The sequence below is a fragment of the Acomys minous genome (assembly GCF_964271855.1).
Source record: "Acomys minous genome assembly, chromosome: 11".
Classification (NCBI taxonomy): domain Eukaryota; kingdom Metazoa; phylum Chordata; class Mammalia; order Rodentia; family Muridae; genus Acomys; species Acomys minous.
Genome location: NC_140492.1, coordinates 48,106,669 through 48,128,282, shown reverse-complemented (window position 1 = coordinate 48,128,282; position 21,614 = coordinate 48,106,669). Strand labels below are relative to the sequence as shown.

The following is a 21,614-nucleotide window of genomic DNA, read 5'->3' as shown; positions in this document are numbered from 1 at the left end:
GCATCCAACTGAATCTTGGTTACTTAAAGGCCATGCTGTTGGGATCATGAATAGAATGTTCCTTCAGTTCTTTAGGCATTTTTCTACTCGCCCCTTTCATTGAAAATAGATTTATTTTTCTTACACAATATACCCTGATTACGAATTCTCCTCTCTCTACTCCTCCCAGTTCCTCTCCACCTCCCCTTCCAACTGTGTCCTCTCCTTTCTGCTCTCATTAGAAAGCAAATAGGCCTCTAAGAGATAATAATAAAATTATTATAAATTATATATTATGTGTTATATACAGTTTAAATATAAAATATATACAATATAAAATAAAAATTAAGGTTTTACAGAAAAACCTGACACACTGGAATTGGACAAAACAAACAGGAGGAAAAGAGCCCAAGAGAAGGTACAGGAGTCAGAGAGCCACTCGTTCTCACACTCAAACCCTAACCTGGACGCTGCAGCGGATGTGCAGAGGGCCTGGTGCGGACCCGTGCAGGCCCAGTATAAGTGTTGCTCATGTGGATTTAGAGGGTCTTGTTTTCTTGGTGTCCTTTTTCCCCTCTGGCTCTTACACTCTGTCTTCTCTGAGGGAAGAGTTTGATGGAGAGAGACATCTTGTTTAGAGGTTTGAGTGGTCTAAGGCCTCTCATTCTCTTCATAATATTTAGACATTTTTCTATAGCTTTTGTATTTGAAGTACTGGCTGGCTTTTGTGACAGCACCCTTCACTCTTGGTTGGCCATGTATGTTACTTTATAAAGTCTTATGCTATAGTATTTTCTTGGTTTTATAAGACATTTATAAGACAAAAACATTGGTGTTTTTGTCTAACATTATGATTACCTTCACCTTCAACATTTATTTTTCTGCCTTTAGACTAAAGTGTTGTTGAGATGTGTCCCATAGTTGAGGGTCCAGGTCAGTGTCCCCTTATCTGACACAGCTGGCCCTTTAAGTTGTAGGGTTGCCTTTCCCTGTCCCCTTTGCTGGTGCTGGCTGCTCTGCCAGTGACTAGTTATAAACATGAAGGTCATCCTGTCTCCTGGTCACATTTGTTATACCTCAAATCTTATTACTGTTCCTGTGTTGCTTTCCTGAAGTGCCTTAATGCTCATGATGAAACTAAATTTTCCCTGGGTGTTTCCTGGATCATCTCCTTTTTTGCCCTGGTTTCTGCTGAGATCACTGAGGAGATGCAGGAATTATATTTTGCCCCTCAGAACTAGCAAACACTTGGCAGCACACACTCTCCTTTCCAGAGCTTGCTTTCTTAGCAACAGTTCTGCTAATTTGCATATCTTTTGAGGTCTGCAGGCCCAAGCATTTCTCAAAAATTCAAGTCCTAGTCCCTTATTATCTTTTCCAGTGCTCGCTGTTGAATGGAACCTCAGGTATAACAAGCAAGCACTCTACCACTACGCTGAAGCCGCAACCCTGAGTCTTTTTTGCTTAACAGTCTGCCCTCGGGTTTTCTCGCTCCTTTTATTGTATCCTTAGCACTTTACTTTGTAATCTATTGACTGAAACTTCTTGATCTAGCACTTACAAAGTTCTGCTTTGTATACAACTGCACTAAAATTTTTACCACTCCAAGCATTGGCTGGCCTCCAGTGTCTAACAGCATTTTATTCTTTAATGTCCTTCTGAACTCTCACACCAGAAGCTAACAGTCATATCTTTGTCAGCTTTTTATTTACAATATGTGAATTCTCTAAGTCAGTTTAGGGCTTCTCTGCAGTGCACCTCGCCTCCTCCTGTGTCTTCATTGGAGGAGTTACTAACGTCCACATTTCTACCAGTCACCCACTTAAGACACATAGGCTGCTTCTGTCATTCACCTAAAACTTCCAGGCCTACTCCCAAGCCTCTTACTTCCAAGCTGCTTCTGCACTGGCACTCTGCTCAAGTCTCAGTCTATATTAGTTCTCTGGTGATGCCGTAACAAATTAACGAAACCTTGGCAGCTTAAGACAATGCAAATTTATTGTGTCTGTCCATTTGAAGTCTGAAATGTGTTCCACTAGGCTGAGATCAGGTGTGGTCAGGCCCATTCTACCCTCTGAGAGAGCTCCAGAAGAGAATCTATTGCTCTCGTTTTTCTCCTTGGATGGCTGTTGATAGGGACTGTTGTCCCTCCAGTCTCAGCCTCCATCTTCACCCTGTGGCTCACATCTTCTTTACTCTCTATGGATGCACATATTTTGCAGTTAGGGCACTCCTTGGTAGTTGAGGAACATGTCCCCATCTCATGATCTTTAAGTTGACCACATCTGCAAAGTCCCCTTTTCGTGTGGCAAGATAGCATTCATAGACTCTAGGAATTGGCTTGTGGGCATCTTTTGGCAGCCCGTAGCCTACCTGATGATACTGCATTATTTTTGTGGTTACTATGTAGCCTGACTCTTAGAAGCATCAGTGTTAGAGATAGTAATGTAAGTATAAGAATGTGGTATATATTTTCCAAGTTGGTGGAGCATTCTTCTGAGATTAATCCTAAAGGTTGGGCTTAAAGCTGCCTGTGTTGTCTTACTAAGGGCCTTTTCTTGTCATTTGTCCCCTTTGCAAGGCTCATAACATAGCTCTTTTGCTAAATACAATTTTTGAACAAATGATGTTCTAATGTGCTGCTTATAGTTTGCTTGAAATCAAGGTTTATGGCTTAATTAGAATATATTTCCTCTCTAATTTTTAACTGCTTGATTGATAGTTTACAACCTGTTCATTTATAACATATTTATTCAGTATATTTTAAAAATACATGAATACTTGGCCACCATTGCAATCAATTTTAGGATATTTTCATCACCTCAGAAAGAAAGCCCATTTCCTCCCAACCTTTTCAGCACTGGATAACCACTGATATGTTTTCTGCCCTACAGATTTGCCTATTTAGACATGTCATATAGGGATCATGCCATGTGTTGTCTTGCGTCTGGTGTCTTCATGTTGTAGTATACAGCCATGTTTCTTTCCTTTCTCTGGCTGAATAGTATTTCATTGAATAGCTACACCACATCTTACACACTCATTCATTAGAAGGTACATATTTATTGCTTCTGTTTTCTCTCTTCTTACTTCTTAAGTCTCAACTTAAGTGAGAAATGGAATATCAGCCTTGTCGCTGACAGTAACATTTGTGGATAAGCTCTACCATGGAAGGCTTTCAAGTACTAAGTCTCAAGGCTCCTCTTCTGACTCTTTCTGCCCCATCTCTGTCACAGAAAGTTTCCTTTAAAATGAGCAAACTGTCTACTGCGGACACTGGCTCTCCTAAAGGGGAGAGAGACCACAGGGCAGAACCATTTATACATAATCACTTTAGAGAAAGAAAGGTGAGACTGTATAGACAAAAGCAAGCACTCTGTGTAAGGGACCATGGCACATAGAAACCAGAGGGCAGATGGACTGATTTCTTCCCTAAGATGATGGGTCCTTTGGCTTCCTACATGTGTGTATTAGCCTCGTTCTGTCTCTGTGATAAACTACCCAGACAAAAGCACCCTAAGGAAGAATGAGTTTATTTTGGCGTAAAGTTGCAGCAAGGATGCATTCCTTTATGGCAGGGAAGGCGTGACTCCAGGAGCAGGAGGCCAGCCTATCACACTGTCAGCAGTCTAGAAGCAGACAGTGGGAGGAGGAAGTGGGGCTAGACTATAAAATCCTTACCCTTGAGCCTCACCCCCAGTGTCAGACTTCCCCCAGCAAGGTCACCTTTCATAAAGGTTCCATAATCTTCCCACCAGCTGGGGACCATCAGCCTTTGGGGGGACATTTCTCATTCAATAGCAGCGTTGTCTTGTCAGCTAAAGTCAAAACTTTTTTTAAAATGTGAATTGCTGAAAACTTTCAAATCAAACACATGAGCAGTTGGACAGATTAACTAATAGCACTTATTGATTCTAATTATTCCATAATTTATAGGTTTCTTCACCAACTAAAGGAAGAGAATTCTGAGTTAATCAGTCAACTGTGGACTGATATTCAGCAGAAAATAGCTACCCAGTCACAGAGAACTCCTCCAGGAACTCCATCCTCAGAGCTCTCAGCAGAGGACCAGAAAGGCTAGTTGCTCTTTTGCTGTATTTCTAGTAGCAAATGCTGTTAGGTTTGCTTGTTTTTGTTTCTTTGGAACACAGTAACCTTCAGATGCTACTTAGCTTTCGTAGTCTGTGCACTGAGTACAGCCCTGATGAATCTGTCAGTGGAACTGTTCTTGGAGAAAGCTTATTCTCTTGAAGTGCTCTCTGCTGTGCTTTTCCTTCGCAGGTGCTCTGAATGCGACGGATGCGGTCAAGAGAATCCAGGCGGGGCTTCAGGCTGAGGAGTCTCCTGAGGCTGTAGCCTCCAGCCATGTGGGACAAGTGCTGAACCCAAGGAAGCAAAGGCAGCTGTTAAATAAAGGTCCACTCCCGTTTTCACTCTACAAAGATGAATTGTTAAGCATCCATCTTGTCATAACTTTACTAATCACCCAATAAATATATTTTTTCCTGAAGCTCATCCAATTGGATATATTTAAGTATGAGTTTATTGAGGCGAAGCTAAGAAATCCTTTCTGTCCCACATTATGTAGGAGAGTGTTATAATATGTTAGCTATAGATAATGTAAACTTCATGGGTTTATATTATAAAAATTGTGATAACCTTTAACATTTTAAGAATGGTAAATGCTGGGTGGTGGTGGCACATGCCTTTAATTTGAGCACTTAGGAGACAGAGGCAGGTGGATCTCTGTGAGTTCGAGGCCAGCCTGGTCTACAAAGTGAGTCCAGGACAGCCAAGACTACACAGAGAAACCCTGTCTTGAAAAAAAAAAAAAAGAAGGTGAACAATTTAAAGTTTTCTTGGTAATTTTATAGTTGCGCTTTTCCTGGTTTTGAAATCGAATGACTTTTGTTGTTCTCAGTGAAAAGAAAACCAGATATGCGTGCTCCTTCCAAGCAGAGGAAAAACATGTCATCCACCAGTACAACCTCTGCAGACTTACCAAGTAGCAATAGTTCCAGCCTGGACATCCTCAAACACATGATACATGAAGTGGAACACGAGGTGGGAGAGTATGAGCGCTGGACAGGGCGTGAGGTCAAGGGGCCGCAGGGCGCGCAGGGCCTCACAGGCTTCACCCTGTCGCTGGTGAGCTCCCTCTGCCGCCTGGTTCGCTATCTTAAACAGGTAGGAAGGCAAGGCTATGTGAGCCTTCTCCTCAGGCCTAAGTGTATGTGGACTGCTTTCTCCTTTCCTATTTTATTGCAGCCTCCAAATAAGGACAATTAAATGGGAATAGTTTTCTTTTACTCAGTTTTAGTATATTTGTAGTACAATTTATGCTTGCAGTCCTCCTCTATTGCTAAACATGTGCTTAGGTAAATAATTCTGATGTTTCTGTGAGTTTTAGAAAAATGTAATCAGTAAGACAAACCTGCTATGAATAAAGTATCATTGCATGCCAGTTGCAGGTGTTACTGTTTAGGTGTCCTGGTTTAAATAGCACCGTTTACTGTGGCTTTGTTACGTTGCCTTCCTCCGATGGCTTCTTCTAAAGCAGCTCCCCTTGCCGAGTTGCTGTGCCTGTAATCTGTAAATCTCATAGGCGGGAAAACTGTTTGTGGTCTTTGTAGAATAGGAGTTGTCTTATTATTGTGAAAACTCTGTCTTCATTTTCCCAGTGCTGGGACAAGCAAGGACCACCATACCCAGGAGTTTTTAGGAGTTTATGCGCCCTTGGGGATTAAACTCAAGCCCACAGGCTTTCAAAGCAAATACTAATTCTATACCACCCGAGGACCGAATATAGTTTATAAGCAAAAGATTCATTATTTTATAAATTATGGGCTTGAGTTTAATCCCCAAGGGCGTATAAACTCCTAAAAACTCCTGGGTATGGTGGTCCTTGCTTGTCCCAGCACTGGGGAAATGAAGACAGAGGTGTCCTTGGGGCTCATTAGCCAGCCAGTCTAGCCTAATTGGTGGTCAGTGAGAGGCCTGTGTGTATCTCTGAGAATGGCACTTGAGATTTGCATGCATGCACACCCTCACACACATGTATATACATATATTAAAAATCTACATACAGTTTACTTATGTACTTAAATCTATTGAACAAATATGACAAAAATGTTAAGTAAATTTTACTTTAAACAGCAGTTGTATCACTATAATTGATGTGTTGTCTGAGGATGTTTTCCTCAAAGTGTCTTATAATGAAAGGTTTGTTGCATTGTCAGACAAGTGAAAGTCTTTTCAGTATTCTGTGATTATTTTATTCCTTCCTTTAGAGTATTGGTCATGTGCCTTTTATGAAATGAGCAGTATTATAGTTAGCAGGTTTCCTCTCCCCACTGTTTATCTTTTATTCAGCTTGTTCATTGACAGTTTCATACACATATATAGTGCATTCTGATTACTGTCACCCCATCCTCTCTTATCTCCCTCCCATTCCTGTTATCCTCCCGCCTCCTAGGATCTTTTCCCTTAAGTCTGCAGTCCTTAAAAATGTGCTAGCACTTAGAAAGCATTGCAGGCTTAGTATCATGTGCCTTTTATCTATTCATTTACTTTCACAGCAGTGACATTTAGTAGAAATAGTTAATATGGTTGAATGTACTTGTTTTAAGTTATATTTTAACAATTGGTTTTTGATTGGCAGTATGTCACACAGCATGAAGTTCAAAGATGCAGAAGCACGTAGAATGAAGAACCTAATTCTCATTCTTAGCTTGTATCCAACCTGTTTGTTTCCATGTAGCCTACTATTGTGATCAGATACTAGTGTGTCTTTCAAGAGATGGTCTGTGTATCCAGACAGTATTTATGCACAGCCCTTCACTTTTTAAATGAAAAAAATGTAGTTCTTGAATTCCATTTTTTTAAAAAGTGCTATATCTGTTTAAAGACAGGCAAGGACAAAAAAAAGTGCATTTTTATTAATTAAATATAGCTTTCTAATGAAAGTTTTAAATCTCATCATTGTCTCAGTAATTATCTTTGCTATCTTTGTAGAAATGCAGTTTTCAATATGTGATCCTACTGGTGGGAGTTTATTTTCCTTCTTGTTTTTTGTAGAGTGAAATCCAACTGCGGAAAGAAGTAGAGACAAGGCAGCAGCTGGAACAGATGCTAGGTGACCATCGGGAGCTCATTGATGCTCTGACAGCGGAAATTCTCCTCCTCAGAGAAGAGCACAGCACCACCCAGGTACTCAGGCGCTCTCCCAGGAGCTCCCTGTTTAGTAGTGAGCATGTCTGCATGCATGCAGGGTTCTCCTGGAACTGCTGATGGCTTCGTTGCTCTGATGTGATCCCCTGTGAGGTAGAGAGCCTATGATGGGCCACTTGATGTCTCCAGATTCAGGTTCTAATGACTTAGGAGCTATTTGAACAATAATATGCTTAATTAATACTTATAAATAATATATACTTAATATATGAGTAGAAATAAAGAGTCATGCATTTAGTTTGTTCTTCAATGACTGCAGTTATTTATTGGTGAGAGGCACACCTTTCTGATACTGCACAACTACCCTAAGCTTAGAGTTGTATTGGACATCATCGTCCTCATTTCTTATTCCACAGTGGGTTTCTACTCAGAATTTATATATATATATATATATTTTAAATAACATAGCTGCTTCCAGAAACCCAGCCATCAGAAGATTTGGTTGCTTTTTGCTTGGCTTTTTGAGAGCGGGTCTCACTAGTAGCCTAATGTGGCCTTGGCCTTGTGATCCTCCTGCCTCCACTTGTGCTAGAATTGCAGGCACGCGCTGCCATGCTTGCCTGAGAAGATTCAATGCCACCAAGAAGAATGTAATGGAATCTCATTTCCAAACGGAACTGCCTCCAGTTAATAGATGGCTGGTGCGCCATAGGCAGTGTCTTTACTGGTTCCTCTTGAGAGTCGAAGCCAGTCTCTGGTGCCCGTGTGAAACCAGTTGTTTCAACTGCAAACCGGGGACAGAGCTAGGTAAGGCAGCAGGTGGTTAGAGCAGAGCAGCTCAGCTAGGATGGATTCAGATGGGGAGCAGCAGCCTCGTCTCAAGCAGAAGTGGGAAGCGTGTGAAGACAGCACAGTCAGAGTGCATTTTGAAGGTCAGCTAATCCCACTGAAAATGAGGTGAAAGAAAGGCTATGAGGGGAAAAAGCCAAAGGTGATTGTGCAGTTTGGGATTAGGCATTTAAAAGATGAAGCTGCTGAGGATTCAAGAGGAGCTTGGGCTTTTTATATACAGAGTTTGAGAAGGCTGTTTGAGTCCTAGATGAGGATACTCAAAAGGCCACTGAGTATATGAGTGTGAAACTTGGGGAGAGCATGGCTGGTGACATAAGGTGTCTCATGCTTTGTTCATTGATACTACACTATTGGTAATACCTCCAATGTCTGGACCACGCCCACCTTTATTAGTTGCCTGTGTTTCTAAGCACTTAGGATATGTGTCACTAGCTGTCATCACTGGTGTCTCTTACTTTGTCTTTGTTATAAGGCCTTGGCAGTTCATACAACTCCTCTTTCTTGCCTTTCACCTGCCATCTTCTGTTCTTCTAAGAACCGTATGCCAGTGGTTATGAAGGACATGCGTTTTGTGGTTATAATCAGACTTGTTTGTTTCACATTACCTATTTACATCAACAGTATGCGAAAGATAAAGAAAAACACAAATCCGCTGGGCAGTGGTGGTACACGCCTTTAATCCCAGCACTCAGGAGGCAGAGGCAGAAGAATCACTGTGAGTTCGCGGCCAGCCTGGTCTACAAAGTGAGTCCAGGACAGCCAAGGCTACACAGAGAAACCCTGTCTCGAAAAACAAAACAAAAAACAAAACAAAACAAAAACACAAATCCATCTAAACTTCTGGACAATAAAGTTGACTTCTAACGTAAGAATGGAATTCCAAACATGTTCAGCTATATGACAGAAAGTAAATCAGCTGGTGTGATATTTTATTTCAAGTTTAAAAATTACATAATATTAGTATAGTTATATATATGTGTGTGCATAGATAAATGTGAGATACATAAAATACAGTTACCACTCATGTGAAGCTGTAATCATACTTCATATAGAATGCTGTACTTTCCTTTTGCCCATGGCATTATTTCATCTGCATAACTATACAGTAGAATTTATCCACTTAAATGCCTGTGAACGCTCTCTTGCAGTTTCCCCTACCTAATGTATCACTCTTAGTCAGTAGAGTTCATCTGTATGAAAAGATTCTGCAAATTCAAAGCTCTATAAAAAGGTTAGGTTTAATTTTTATAGCAGAATACTTAGTAATAGTAATTAGTGATTTATTTAATCATTTCATCATCATGATGCCTTTAGAGTATTTATAATTACAAATAACATTGCTTTAAGGTGGGGATTTAAAATGATGACTTCTCTCTCTCTCTCTCTCTCTCTCTCTCTCTCTCTCTCTCTCTCTCTCTCTCTCTCTTTCACACACACACACACAAACACACACACACACACACACACATCTCTGTATGGATTACTCTTTAGGTAATGACTGATGTCTGTTATGCCAGTGATGTGTGGTTTTCTTTAGGCGAGACTTCAGCAGTACATGGTCACTACAGATGAGCAGCTTATATCGCTCACACATGCCATTAAGAACTGTCCTGTGATAAATAACTCCAGACAAGAGAGTCAAGCATCAGAAAGGGCAGCAGTGGGTAGAAGACTTGTGGATAATGTAGGTAGGTGGAGTCTTATTATTCCCAGACTATCATGAAATTATCTTATGACCTCACTGTAGTAATAAATCAGCAAAGAAGCTAGAGCTGGTGGCTTTGAAGAAGTAGCAGACTGACATATGACTTATATGAGGTCGCTGTCTTCAGTGGGCTTCGCTGCTAGTCTCTCATCAATACAATGTTGACTACCAAGAAGCCTTTAGCTTCTCAAGGGTGAGAAACCCAGGGTTATGGTGCCCCACAGTTGCTGAGAATTCTCATCACTGCCTGAGGGGAAGTCTGAGATGGGGTTCACATCTTCTCAGTCTCAGCCTTACAACCCCATTAGTTAGCATGGGGTGCACCACACTGTTAGCTCATGACTACCAAGTTGTCTTGTTTTTGAACGCCCTTGTATGCACAAGTCAGTATATGAACAAGTTTTGTTCTTGCCCTATTTGCCATGACCACTAGGAAGGCTAAGAGCTGGGAGTCTGTAAGTGGCTTTCTTTATGTAGCTTTCTGAGCTCTTCCTGCCAAAACAAGCCCCTGCCTGGGAGTTTCTGGCAAAGGAGGATATAGTTGAGAGAGTGAGGACTTTGGGAATGTTCACACTACTTAAATGCATTTAAGAATAAATGCCTGGAGGCTAGAGAAATGTCTTAGTGGCTACTTAGTACCCTTGCAGAAGACACAGGGTCGGTTCTCAGTACCCCTGTGGTGGCTCATAACTCCTGCCTGTGACTCCAGTTCCAGGGGCTCGGAAGCCTCTTCAGGCCTTTGAGCTTCTAAAAGCATGCAGTGTGCACTAAAGTTCACACACGCGCGCGTGTGTGCGCGCGCACACACAGACACACACACACACACACACAGAGGAACAAATACCTGAAATGTGCCCATAGTTCCTTTTGTTCCTTTTTAATTAATGTCCTTTTATCTTTCTCAGAGGGTCCTGTGGTAAGCAGTGATGTCTCCGTGCCACTGATGTTCAGAGGAGAAGAAGTGGCTGAATTCCCACAGGAAGAGTTACCTGTTAAACTATCTCAGGGGCCAACCCCGACAGAGAACTTAAATCTGGCCAATAATTTTCCAGCACATATTTTCGAGCCAGCTGTGATGCTAACACCACCCAGGCAGAAAAGCAACTCAGAGTTCTCTCCTCTGCAGGATGGTAAGCATGCTTCTCTATGTTTACATGGTACTGTGGTTTTTGCCCTTCACTTGTATGATGCATTGTACACATATGTGTACACACACACACACACACATGCGCGTGCGCACATATGCACATGTGCCTGTGTGTTTTAGGGTAGTTCCCCTGCGCTCTGCCACCACTCTGAAAATCACAGATAACTTGAAGGAGGAAGGACTTAGTTTTATCCATGGGTTCAGTGGTCTGTGGTCAGCTGGCTCTGTTCTTTCTGAATGGTGTAGAATAAGGCATGGCAAAGGAAAGCTGTTCTCCTCATGCAGCCCAGAGACACAGAGAATGGGAAGAAGTGTCTGAAAATAATACACTCTTTCTAAGGCATGCCACTGTGCGCGCATGCGTGCGTGTATGTCTGTGTGCGTGCATGTGCGTACCATGGCACACATATGGCGGTCAGAGGAAACTTGTGGTAGTGATTCTTGCCTTCCACCATGTGGGTCCTAGGTAGCAAATTCAGGTCATCAGGCTAGGTGGCAAGTACTTTTATCCACTGAGCTATTTGTCACCGGTCCTTTAAAAAATATTTTTGATTATTTTTATTTGTATGTGTGTGTGTGTGTGTGTGTGTATGTTGGGGGTTCCTTCACCCATATGAACCTGTGTAGAGGCCAGCAGTCAACATCAATTATATTCCTTTATCACTCTACCTCATTTTAAAATTTAATTAATTAATCTTGAGGTGGGGGGAGTAAGTGCATGGATGCCATGGCTTATATATGGAGGTCAAAGGTCAACTTTGGGGAGTCAGTTATCGCCTGTAGAATCTCAGAATGGAACTCCAGCCTGTGTGCAAGTGACTTTTCCTGCTGAGATAGCTTTCCAGCTCCTTTTTTGAAGATTTCTTTTCCTTTCTGTTTTGCATGAATTTTTACTTCTTTAAAAATTACTATTATTTTCTTGCAGAGCGGTAGAACTTAACTTATTATTTGGACTCTATGATTCTCAGATTTTCTGTACTTTGATGTGTTTTGAATTGAAGGGGCTCCAGAGGTTAAAGAAAATAGCATATCCTTATTGCTAGAATTGTACTTTTCTGTTTCTAAAGCAAATAGGGCGTTGTCAGATCAGTGGCATGGAAATGGGGATGGTGCTGGGCTGAGAGTCAAGTGCTGGTGGCTTGCCAGGGCGAGGTTTGGGCTAAGGCACCCCTTCTGGGCGCCAGCTTTCTTATTCTAGCACGTGAGATTTTACTTTCATGTCTCTTCCAGCCTTCTAACTTGGTAGTTTAACATTTCTCAGGGGTCTGGGGGGTTACTAATTATGTCTAGAATAAGGAGGTATGCTTTGAGTTGTGATTTCTGTTCATATTAGATTTGTATTCCTTATATTAATTTTTTAACACCACTCCCCCCTGTACACTCACACACTAGTGTCTCACTATGTAGCCCAGGCTAGATTTAACCTCATGATCATTCCTTCTCATTTGTGATTATAGGCATGCATCACTATTCCTGGATAGCAATTACATGTGTCAAAGTATGTTAAAAATCATTGTGACACATGATTTTTCACAAGAATGTTAATTAATGGTCTCAGGAATATGAAAGTTTCTGTTCTTGATTGTGCATCTTTTTTTTTCATGAAGTATGTTTTGTTTTTATTATACAAATAATTTTCTATAATATCCCAGGGCAAACCAGTGAAATTTGACAGTCCGATTAGTAGGGAGGTCCCCGTCAGAGACCCGAGGGCTGGTGGCATCAATGTGGAGTGCCCGGGGTCACAGTGCAGCTTGTGGCTCTTCCTCCACATCACGAGGCGGTCTTGGAGATGACAGAGTTGGGTGGGGGAATCCTCCTAGGCTTTTAGGAAATTTCACTCCCCTTTTCCTGTTCAGTGGTCTCTTTGGTCAGCAGGGTATTCTCCTGTGTCTTGGTTTTTTTCTTTTTCTTCAGCCTGGGCTTATCAAAGCTGACGATTTCCCCCATGTCCAGCTTGTCTGCTATTTTCTTGCAGCTTGTGGAGTCTTGTTCGGAGCTCGTGCCCCAGCTGCTCCCACTGGCATTGCTGCAGCAGGAGACTGTACTCCGTTGTGAAAATAATTTAGGCACTCAGAAGCCAAACCCATCCATTTCAATACTTCCCTAACTACTATGACAGAGTAATGTGCTGATTATAGTACCAATTTGTTAGAAAATAAGATGCTAATGATTGCTTTATAAACCTTATCTGCAGTGTTGAGGAGAACTGTTCAGACTCGTCCTGCTCCACGAATCCCTCCCACTGTGGAAGTCATAGAGAAGGAACACAACTGGGAAAAGAAGAGCTTGCCTGTCGATCCAGACCGGAACTCAAGTGAGGAAAATCGTCTCTTCACTCAGAGGTGGAGAGTCTCTCACATGGGAGAAGATCTAGAGAACAAAGCGCAGCCACCATTTGTTAGCCTGTCACAGCCCCCATGCAATCCCCTTCCCACCACTCAGCAGTCAAGGAGCCCTGCGTTCTCAGAAGAGCCCCTCGTGCTGGGAGACGGGCAGCAGCTTAGAACAAACGAGGCGCTGGTACAAAGGAAGGACCTAATGGCACGGATTGCTGAGTTGACACTACAGAATTCAGCCATCAAGGCACACCTGAATAATATCACCGGGTCAGGGGGCGAGCAAGGGGATGGACTTCGGGAGCCAAGCAAACAGGGAAGTGCCAGCGACATGTCAGCTGTAAGTACCAGCTAAGAGTGAGTAGGACACAGCAGGACTTAGGGTTGGACATCATGCTAGACCTTTGACTATGGTGCAAGATTATACAAAGGGACTAAAGCTTTGTTCTTGCTCATGGTTTCAGAGGGCTTACTCCATGTGGCACAGTCTTTTGCTCGGGACCTGAGGTTAGACAGACTATCATGGTGGCAGGAGCACAGGGCAGAGGCTACCATCTCATGGTGGCCCAGAGGGTCACAGGACAAGGCACATCTCTTTAAGATGCACCCCAGGTGATGACGTTCTTCCAGCTCTGCCCTGGCCCTCCCTTTCATCGCCTCCCCAGGATACTGCTATGTTGTGGCTCCTTTGGTGGATTAACCCTTCATGAAAGCCCTCAGGGGCCAGTCACTCCCAAAGCTCCAGCTGGCAAGCCAGCCCTGCCCGGCATAAGAGCTGGTACATCTCATATTCCAGCCAGAACAGCCCTCCCAAGACATTTCTGTTCAGGAGTGACTCTGTAGCTTCAGCACAGCTTCTTCAGAAGACAGACAGCACTTAGTTTGTATTACACTGCAATGCATCATGAAGGAAAAAGTGCGTGAATGCAGAAAATAGAATTAAGGTGAAATGTGTAGGAGCGCTAAGGACAAGCTAGGAGTGAGTGATATGGAATTAGAAGGACGTAGAATGCTTGCTACACAACTAGATTTTAATTCACAGTAACTACTTTTTGTTTGTTTGAGGTTTGTTTTTTGTTTTGTTTTTTTTATTTCCAAGGCATCTATTAGAACAAATTTCAGCATACATTTAGTGGTATTTGATCAACAAAAAAACATTAAAAATAAACTGCCAGTTTACATAGCCTTACTTATTCAGTTGTGTATTGTATGTATGCTGTGGCTTATGGAAGTTCGTTTTTCTTTTTTCTTTTTTTAAATTAATTTTTTATTAAATATTTTTTATTTTTTACATATACATTTATATTATTACATACATTTTGTTTTTTTGAGACAGATTTCTTGCCTTGCCTCTCCTGGACCCTTGCCAGGCTGACCTCAAACTCACAGAAATCCACCTGCCTCTGCCTCCCAAAGTGCTGGGATTACAGGTGTGTGCCACCGAGACCAGCTGTAACTTTACTCTTAACGTGGCCTATTAAAGAGTAGTTGGCTCTTAACTCTTGAAAAACTTTTTTCTAGGACACAGAATAGTTTTCCTAAAGAAAGTATACTTAAAGAATCAGACTTTAATGTGCATGTATGCGAACCATCTGAGAAGCTTGCTAAGATGTACTGCCTGACTGGGTACGTCTGGCGTGGGGCCTGTGCCTCTGATGGATGCCAGAGCTGCCGGTCTGCTCACATTCTCAGGAGCATTATTCTTACACAGGAGCAAGATTTTTTCCCCCTGTGTAACTAGTGCCAGGCATGTTGGCTCAGCACCTGCAATCCTCAAGAGACTAAGTCCGGTTAGCGTGGGTTTGAAGACAGCCAGAGCTACCTTAATTAGTTCCAGATGATGCCGAGCTATAGTATGAGACTTGACTTTTAAAAACAAAAGAAGAAAACAAAAAAACAAGCAAAACAAAAAAAGAAAACCCCTAACTGTTCTTAGTCCGCAGTGGAGAAGCTTCCCTGCACCTCGTACTCTCCTCCCCAGCTCTGGTGAGCTCTCAGCTTCTCTCAGCTTCGGCGAGGGCAGCCTTTGTAGACTACGTGAGTAAGGTCCTGTGGATTTGCCTTTCTGTCACTGAAGACATTTATAAGTAAAATAAAGTCCATGGACTAGTCTGATAACTTAAACCTTTATTTCATTGTTCGTGGAGAGAAAAGTGAATCTGAGTCCCAGATGGGAGTGTCCATGACATTCATGGAAGACACCTTATCTGATCTTTCTTGAGCAAAGGTGACTCCTGTGAGGGATCCCATAGCCTCGGGATTAGGCCTTTCTGAGATAGCTGCATTCCTAAGAGCTTTAGATTGAATGCTTTGCTGAGGAAAGTGGGAGGTGGAAGCAGAAGCCGCTCTGTTATCATTGGCCCAAGAATACAAGCCAGGAAGGAGCAGCAGTGCATGGCAGCCCTCAGTGTGGGCAGAGTGTGTTTGCATACTGCGTTATGTTTGTAGAGATTTGAAGATCACTTGAAACAGATCACTGTTGCTTTTAAACAGGTACACAGTTAAATGTTGAGCCTCTGCCCTTTCTAAATACTACATAAGCCAGCCTAGAAAGGCAGCAGTATTACAGCTATTTTAATTGGAAATACAAAATAGCCTTTGATTCTTACTCGTTTACTTATCTTAAAAACAGCAACAACAAAAACCTAATAGGTATTAGTTTAAATTAGTCATTCTGATCAGGGATTGGTTTTTCCCCACAAAGGGACATATTTGACTAAACAAAATTATTATGAGTGGTGAAAGTACCTACATTTTTCTTGGGCTTTTTAAATTAAATTTGGATAATATCCCTAGAGTACCTTTCCATTTTGTGTTGTTTGGGCTTTTATACTCTTGTCTTGTGTGCTTTTCTAATCACAGATATTCTTAAATCAGATCTCTGAAGCTAAAAGCAGCCTGAAGAGGCTGACATGTGGGCAGAGTTAGGAGTATTTTCAGAGTCTTTGCCAGATAATTCATGAAGCTTGTTTGAAGACTGAAGTTATAAAAACATCCTTCTCAAATCCAGAGATATTCCGGTGAAGTCTATGCCCACTCTGATCTGTCATCTGTAGGCATGTGACATTTAACTCAACAGGAGACAGATCTTTCCTGGTCTGATTGACTGATTGATTGATTCCAGCTGAGGCAATTAGTAAGCGATGCAGGAACCTTTTCCCATTAGACTGTGCTCTTGTGGCAGTGAAACAACTTGCGTGTCCCTTTATCTTAGCCCTCCTTCTTCAAGTAAATGGTTTGTATTCTGCCCATCACTCATATGCGTATTGAGCAAGGCTCATAAAGCCCGAGTTGCTGCTACTTAGTATGGAATGAGAACTGGGTGGTTCTTAATTATGAATTTACACCCCTCTCCCCCCTCCTCCCCCAGAGCTTCCCAGCAGTTCAGTCTCTGGCGCCAAGCACCATGCAGGAGCGGATTGCGGAGCTGAACCGGCAGAGCCTGGAGGCTCGCAGCAAACTTCTCCAGCTGGTGGAGCAGCAGAAGCTTGTTGGCTTGAACCTCTCTTCCTCCCCAGCGTCGCCTGTGCAGCCACCTCTCAGCGCGTGGGCCGGTGGGTCACATTCATGACTTACGAGATGACCAGAAGGATGCTTTCCTCTCTCAGTCAAAAGCACCTCAGAGCACCCGTTGTTCCAGTACCCCCAGTTTTGTACCTGCAGATCTTGCCTTGGGCCAGAGAACAAGTGACAGAAATGGTGGTAGAAAGCTCTTTCTGGTTCTGTAGCCAGTCTTTGGTGTCCAGGGAGACACCATCCAAGTGAAATATTAGTTACAGTATATGACTCACTTAGGATATATGCTTATAAAGTGTGAGCATCAAAATTAGACTAGAAATGCTGTCACATCAGATCACAAAATGACTGTTCTCTAAGAACCAGGAAAACATTGCCACGCAAGTTTATTATTTCCTCAGGTGACAGCTAGCTGTCTCCAGTTCTTCATAGACGTGGAGGCTGGAGACAAATTCTGGTTCAAATAAGTAAATTGCTCAAATACATAGGAACTCTGCAAGGTGCCTGCTGTGTGTGTCAGTCTTAAGTATTGCAGCATAAGTTGGGGATCACACAGCAAATAGTAAGTGTAGGAGAAAATGTCAGCTCTTTCTGCGTATAGTGGGGGCATAGAAAAGTTAGCCTCAAGTGTGATTCTGTGGTTGAGTATGACATTGCCCATCTTAGTGTTCCGTAAGCTTGACAATTACCTTGATTTCTGTGATGTCACCTAGTACTCAACACTCCCAAAAGAGAATTCCTGGTTCTATAGGGGCCTCTGTGGGATATAATGAAGATAAAAATAAGCATTATGTCATTGGGGAGAAAACACTTTTGTAGGATAACTGAGGAATTTTAAAAATTAGCTTTGTTCTTTGACTGTTTTATACATGTATATAATACATTCTGGTTCTTCTCGCCCTCCTCTCTTCTCTTTCCACTGACACACCTGTCAGCACCCTGCCTGCATGTCCCTTTCTCATGCTTGTAACTTTTTGGTTTTTGTGACCCACTGGTTTTGAGGGTGGCTATGGAGCTGTCCCAGAGAGCCTGGTGGACTCCCCAGTATATACATAACTAAAGAGAGTGACACCCACGCCTCCCAGAATCCAGCATTAGCCAGCATTTCAACAGATAGGGTAAGGCTCCACAAACCCGGCACCATGACAGACTCTGGACAGGTCCACCCCCACCCCCTGCAGGCCTTGTTACATTTGTCCTGCCCCTCTTGCATGGTAGTCCCTGAGCCTTGGAGGAGGGGTTGGCAGTGTCCTATTGAGTTAACTATGCTACCATCTTTTATTCTTAGCAGTGTGGGCAGCCGAGGCTCTGCATTCACCGCCATTCTCTGCAGAGCCAGGCTGCTCTGAATAAGGCTGGAACTAGCATCTTTCTGTGGGTGTGGTTAGAGATATTTAGAAGGCAGCTTGACATAGCTGGCTAGCCAAACAGTAGTAAGTCTCTTCTACTTGGTGAAGCCTGTGACTTTCCCAGTCATGCGGTTTTGACCAGATTTAGAGCGTCCTGCATGGATTTTTAAAAAGATTTCCTAGGTAGGTAAGCAATTGACAAACATTTATTAGTAAAATACTTTATATCTACCATAGTCATAGAGGAGCCTGTAACTCATTCTTAAAATCAGAGATTTCATAGCTGTAAGGGTAAATAAAATCCTATTTAATTTTATCAAATTGAAAAATTTAAACTTTAGAGCTAGTTCTTTTTTTAATTTTTAAATTTAATTTTTAAAAATTCTTTGACAGTTTCAGAAGTGCATGCATCCTAACCATATTCACCCCCCATCACTCCTTCCCTCCACTGAGCCAATTTATCTTAGGGTTCACTGTTTTTCACTTCTTGCTCCAATGTGATACCACTTGTTGGAAGATTCTGGCATTCTGTGAACTGGCATGCTCCCAAATTGACAGAAAAAGCTAAAGTTTCTTGTCCTAACAGTTTGTTTTTTAAAAGCATCTCTCAAGTGTTTCTATCATGATAAAAATATATAAACACCTGAATTTGTAATATATAATTTTTAATAATATTGAAACTGAGCAAAATTGTTACTTTTATTAGTGAAAAGTAGTGAAATTAAAATCAATTTTTATATTTTAGAAGAAGGAAAGCGAACCATTGAAGTGTCTGTCCCAGTAGTGGAGGCTCAAGAGAGTTCCAAATGTAACAGTGTCTCCCCGGTCAGTGGGATCAGTTCAAGAAGGTAGGTGGCAGGGCTGCTGCCTCTCTGAGCTCTGAGAGTGTGTTTCAGTGTGTGCCCCTCTCTCCGTGCCCAGTGTCTGCTTACCTTACGCTCACCCAGACTCCCTCAGACACAGTGAGTATCTGGGAGAAGAAGGTGAGAAGTAAGCTTAACCAAGTAGGGTGCCTTCATAAAACAAAAGGGGGCCAGTCTTAGGTGTTTATGGCCACAAAATTAGGAGATGCTATATCCCAGCGTGGACACACTGATACACTCCTTGCAGTGAGTGAACCCAAAGCTGATTGGTCTAGATGAGTCACGTGATTGGTGAGCGGGTGGAGGAGGAGTTCCCTGGCTTTTCTGTCTCCACCCTGCATGCCTGTATTGTACTTTCCTGCTCTAGTTGTCATCGCTCTTGGCTGTCCTGACAACTTCACCACTATTGCTTTTAAAAATCATACTCAAATGATATTGGAAGGCATGTACAATCACCTGTCAAAATGCACAGAATGTATCTGTCGTACAAAGAGAGCCCCGAGGGAAGCTGGACTTGTGTTAATAATGAGTCTGTTTTGGGTGGTGAGTTGTGTGTCCCTTCAAGACGTTGTAAGTGAGAGAAGTGTGCCAAATGATGGTGGTGAGGGGCACATCAGAATGCTGAACTTTCCACTCTTTCTGAAAAGCTAAACCATTCTATGTAGTAAACTGCTAGTTTTAAGTTTGATGTCGGCACCATGTTAGGACCTGTCATTTGGACCTGCCAGCCAAACCTTTAAAAGCTCTTGAGAGTGGTTGCATGATTGTTGATGGCTGGTGGTTGGTGGTGACCTCACTCTCTCACTGCCTGCTTGTCTCTCACACATAGATCTTCAGGGGCCACTAGCAACTCTTGTTCTCCGCTAAACGCCACCTCCGGAAGTGGGAAGTTCACGCCTGTTAATCCAAGAACAAAGGTACGTTATAAAATATAACCAGTGCACTATGTAGGGCCCAGAGGGTGCAGGCAGAAGGTGACTGGCTTCCATTTTTAGTCATTAGTCCTATTCTCTTTAGCATGATACAAAATTCTGCAAAGAAAGGAAATGCTGTATTTTTATCTTTATTTGAAAAATAATAAGCCTTACATTCATTTTGTCTTCTATGACAACCAAGAAATAAGCTAAAGTCTGGTGGGATTCCAAGCATCTTGAGAGACTAAGAATCACTGGTTTCAGGCTTGTTCCCATGTTCCGTGGCCTCGATGGGTGGTAGACATGAGGTTTGTGCCCACCGTTGTTGGTGTGCCTAGGTAGAGTATGGGAAAGCCAGAGTCCTGGGTCTGAGGACTTTATCCCAGTGTGCTACATCTAGGGGGCCTTTGTTAGACGAGTGACAACACAGGCTAAATGAATGCTTTGTACATTTTATGTTCTCATTTGCTCCAGACTGTCTGGAAGCTAAGCATTTGCAGTTTATTTAGATTTTTCACAGAAGATATTTTTATGTGTATTGATAATATAGAAAGACACAGTTCCTCTCTGTGTTTATTATAGAAACCTGTAAGACTATCTTCAGAATTGTAGAAGTTGTTGTTATCAGAGGTAAGCTGGTAACAGATACGGGGAAACCACTAGACACAGCCTGGAGACACACAGCCAAGACTAACTGACTGCCTTCGTTAGCTACCTCTGTTGCGTGGCATTGAAGATTTGTCCTTCCTGATTTTTTTATTTTTGATACCCTGTTGTTTTGTTTTGTTTTGTTTTTTCAAGATTTACTTATTTGGGTATATAGTATTTTGCCTACATGTACACTTACACACGAGAAGAGGGCACCTGATCTCTTTATAGATGGTTGTGAGCCACCATGTGGTTGCTGGGAATTGAACTCAGGACCTTTGGAAGAGCAGCCAGTGCTTTTAACATCTGAGCCATCTTTCCAGCCCTGTCCTTTCTGATTTTTACATTCTGAAAAGCTTAAAGTTATCTCTTTGATAGAGTTCTGTAGTTCATGGGACTTAGTATCATTTAGTTTGCTAAGATCCAATAACCTTTTTTCATCATTTTTCAGATTGTATCTACAGTTTGAATAAATGTTGGATTTCTCCTTCTTTTAAAAGTTAGGGCTTTCCAGGTCACCTGCTGAGCAGGCAGCCACCTGGTGTCTCTGAGATCAGTAGCGTTGCCAGGAGAGCTGGCATTGCAGCGCCGCCTAGCACACATGCGGCTTTGTTAAATGTACTTGGTCTAAGTGTCTGACAGTCTCCAGTGAGCTAACTAGTCTCTGCATCTTGTTTAACAGACTGAAAGGCAAAGTGAAGAAGGCTGGTTTGCTCTTTCTACCCACATGCCATAGCGAAGTCCAGTGTTCTCAGTGCCATGTTCCTGGCTTTCCGGTCCCACTTTGAGGATCCTCTTTTCAAGTTGTGACATTTTTCTTCAGATGAAACCTGCAAAGATATCCTGTGTTAGTGGGAACAAGGAAAAGAACAATTATTTTAATACTTTACCTTTTCGAATAGGTTTTTAAACAAAGCAGCTAACCTGTGAATTCCCTGTGACTAAAACTCTGGCTGTAGAATTAAAGTTTTACATTTGATTAAACTTGTTATATTTTTAGTAATACATTGTTACCTTGTTATTGCTGTTGGAGGGTTTTTTCCCCTGCATCTTAAATGCAGATCAATTTCCCAGAAGAACTAATTTGCTTTATGTATAACTTATAATAAAAATTTTCTGACTTTCAGAAAAA

The 21,614-nt window shown here is 42.2% G+C and overlaps 1 protein-coding gene across 4 annotated transcripts in view; it reads left to right on the top strand.

Annotated features, from left to right (window-relative positions):
- Positions 1 to 21,614, top strand: part of SPICE1 (spindle and centriole associated protein 1) — a 39,294-nt gene extending 17,680 nt beyond the window's left edge. For all 4 annotated transcript variants that reach the window (XM_084801290.1, XM_084801291.1, XM_084801288.1 and 1 more), the window contains exons 8-18: positions 3,916 to 4,055; positions 4,261 to 4,395; positions 4,901 to 5,166; positions 7,057 to 7,188; positions 9,539 to 9,689; positions 10,612 to 10,836; positions 13,051 to 13,532; positions 16,563 to 16,746; positions 18,803 to 18,905; positions 19,750 to 19,837; positions 21,165 to 21,614. In XM_084801290.1, the coding sequence (XP_084657416.1) occupies positions 3,916 to 4,055; positions 4,261 to 4,395; positions 4,901 to 5,166; positions 7,057 to 7,188; positions 9,539 to 9,689; positions 10,612 to 10,836; positions 13,051 to 13,532; positions 16,563 to 16,746; positions 18,803 to 18,905; positions 19,750 to 19,837; positions 21,165 to 21,218 (1,960 nt within the window). In that variant the 3' untranslated portion in view covers positions 21,219 to 21,614. The remainder of the gene's footprint in view (positions 1 to 3,915; positions 4,056 to 4,260; positions 4,396 to 4,900; positions 5,167 to 7,056; positions 7,189 to 9,538; positions 9,690 to 10,611; positions 10,837 to 13,050; positions 13,533 to 16,562; positions 16,747 to 18,802; positions 18,906 to 19,749; positions 19,838 to 21,164) is intronic.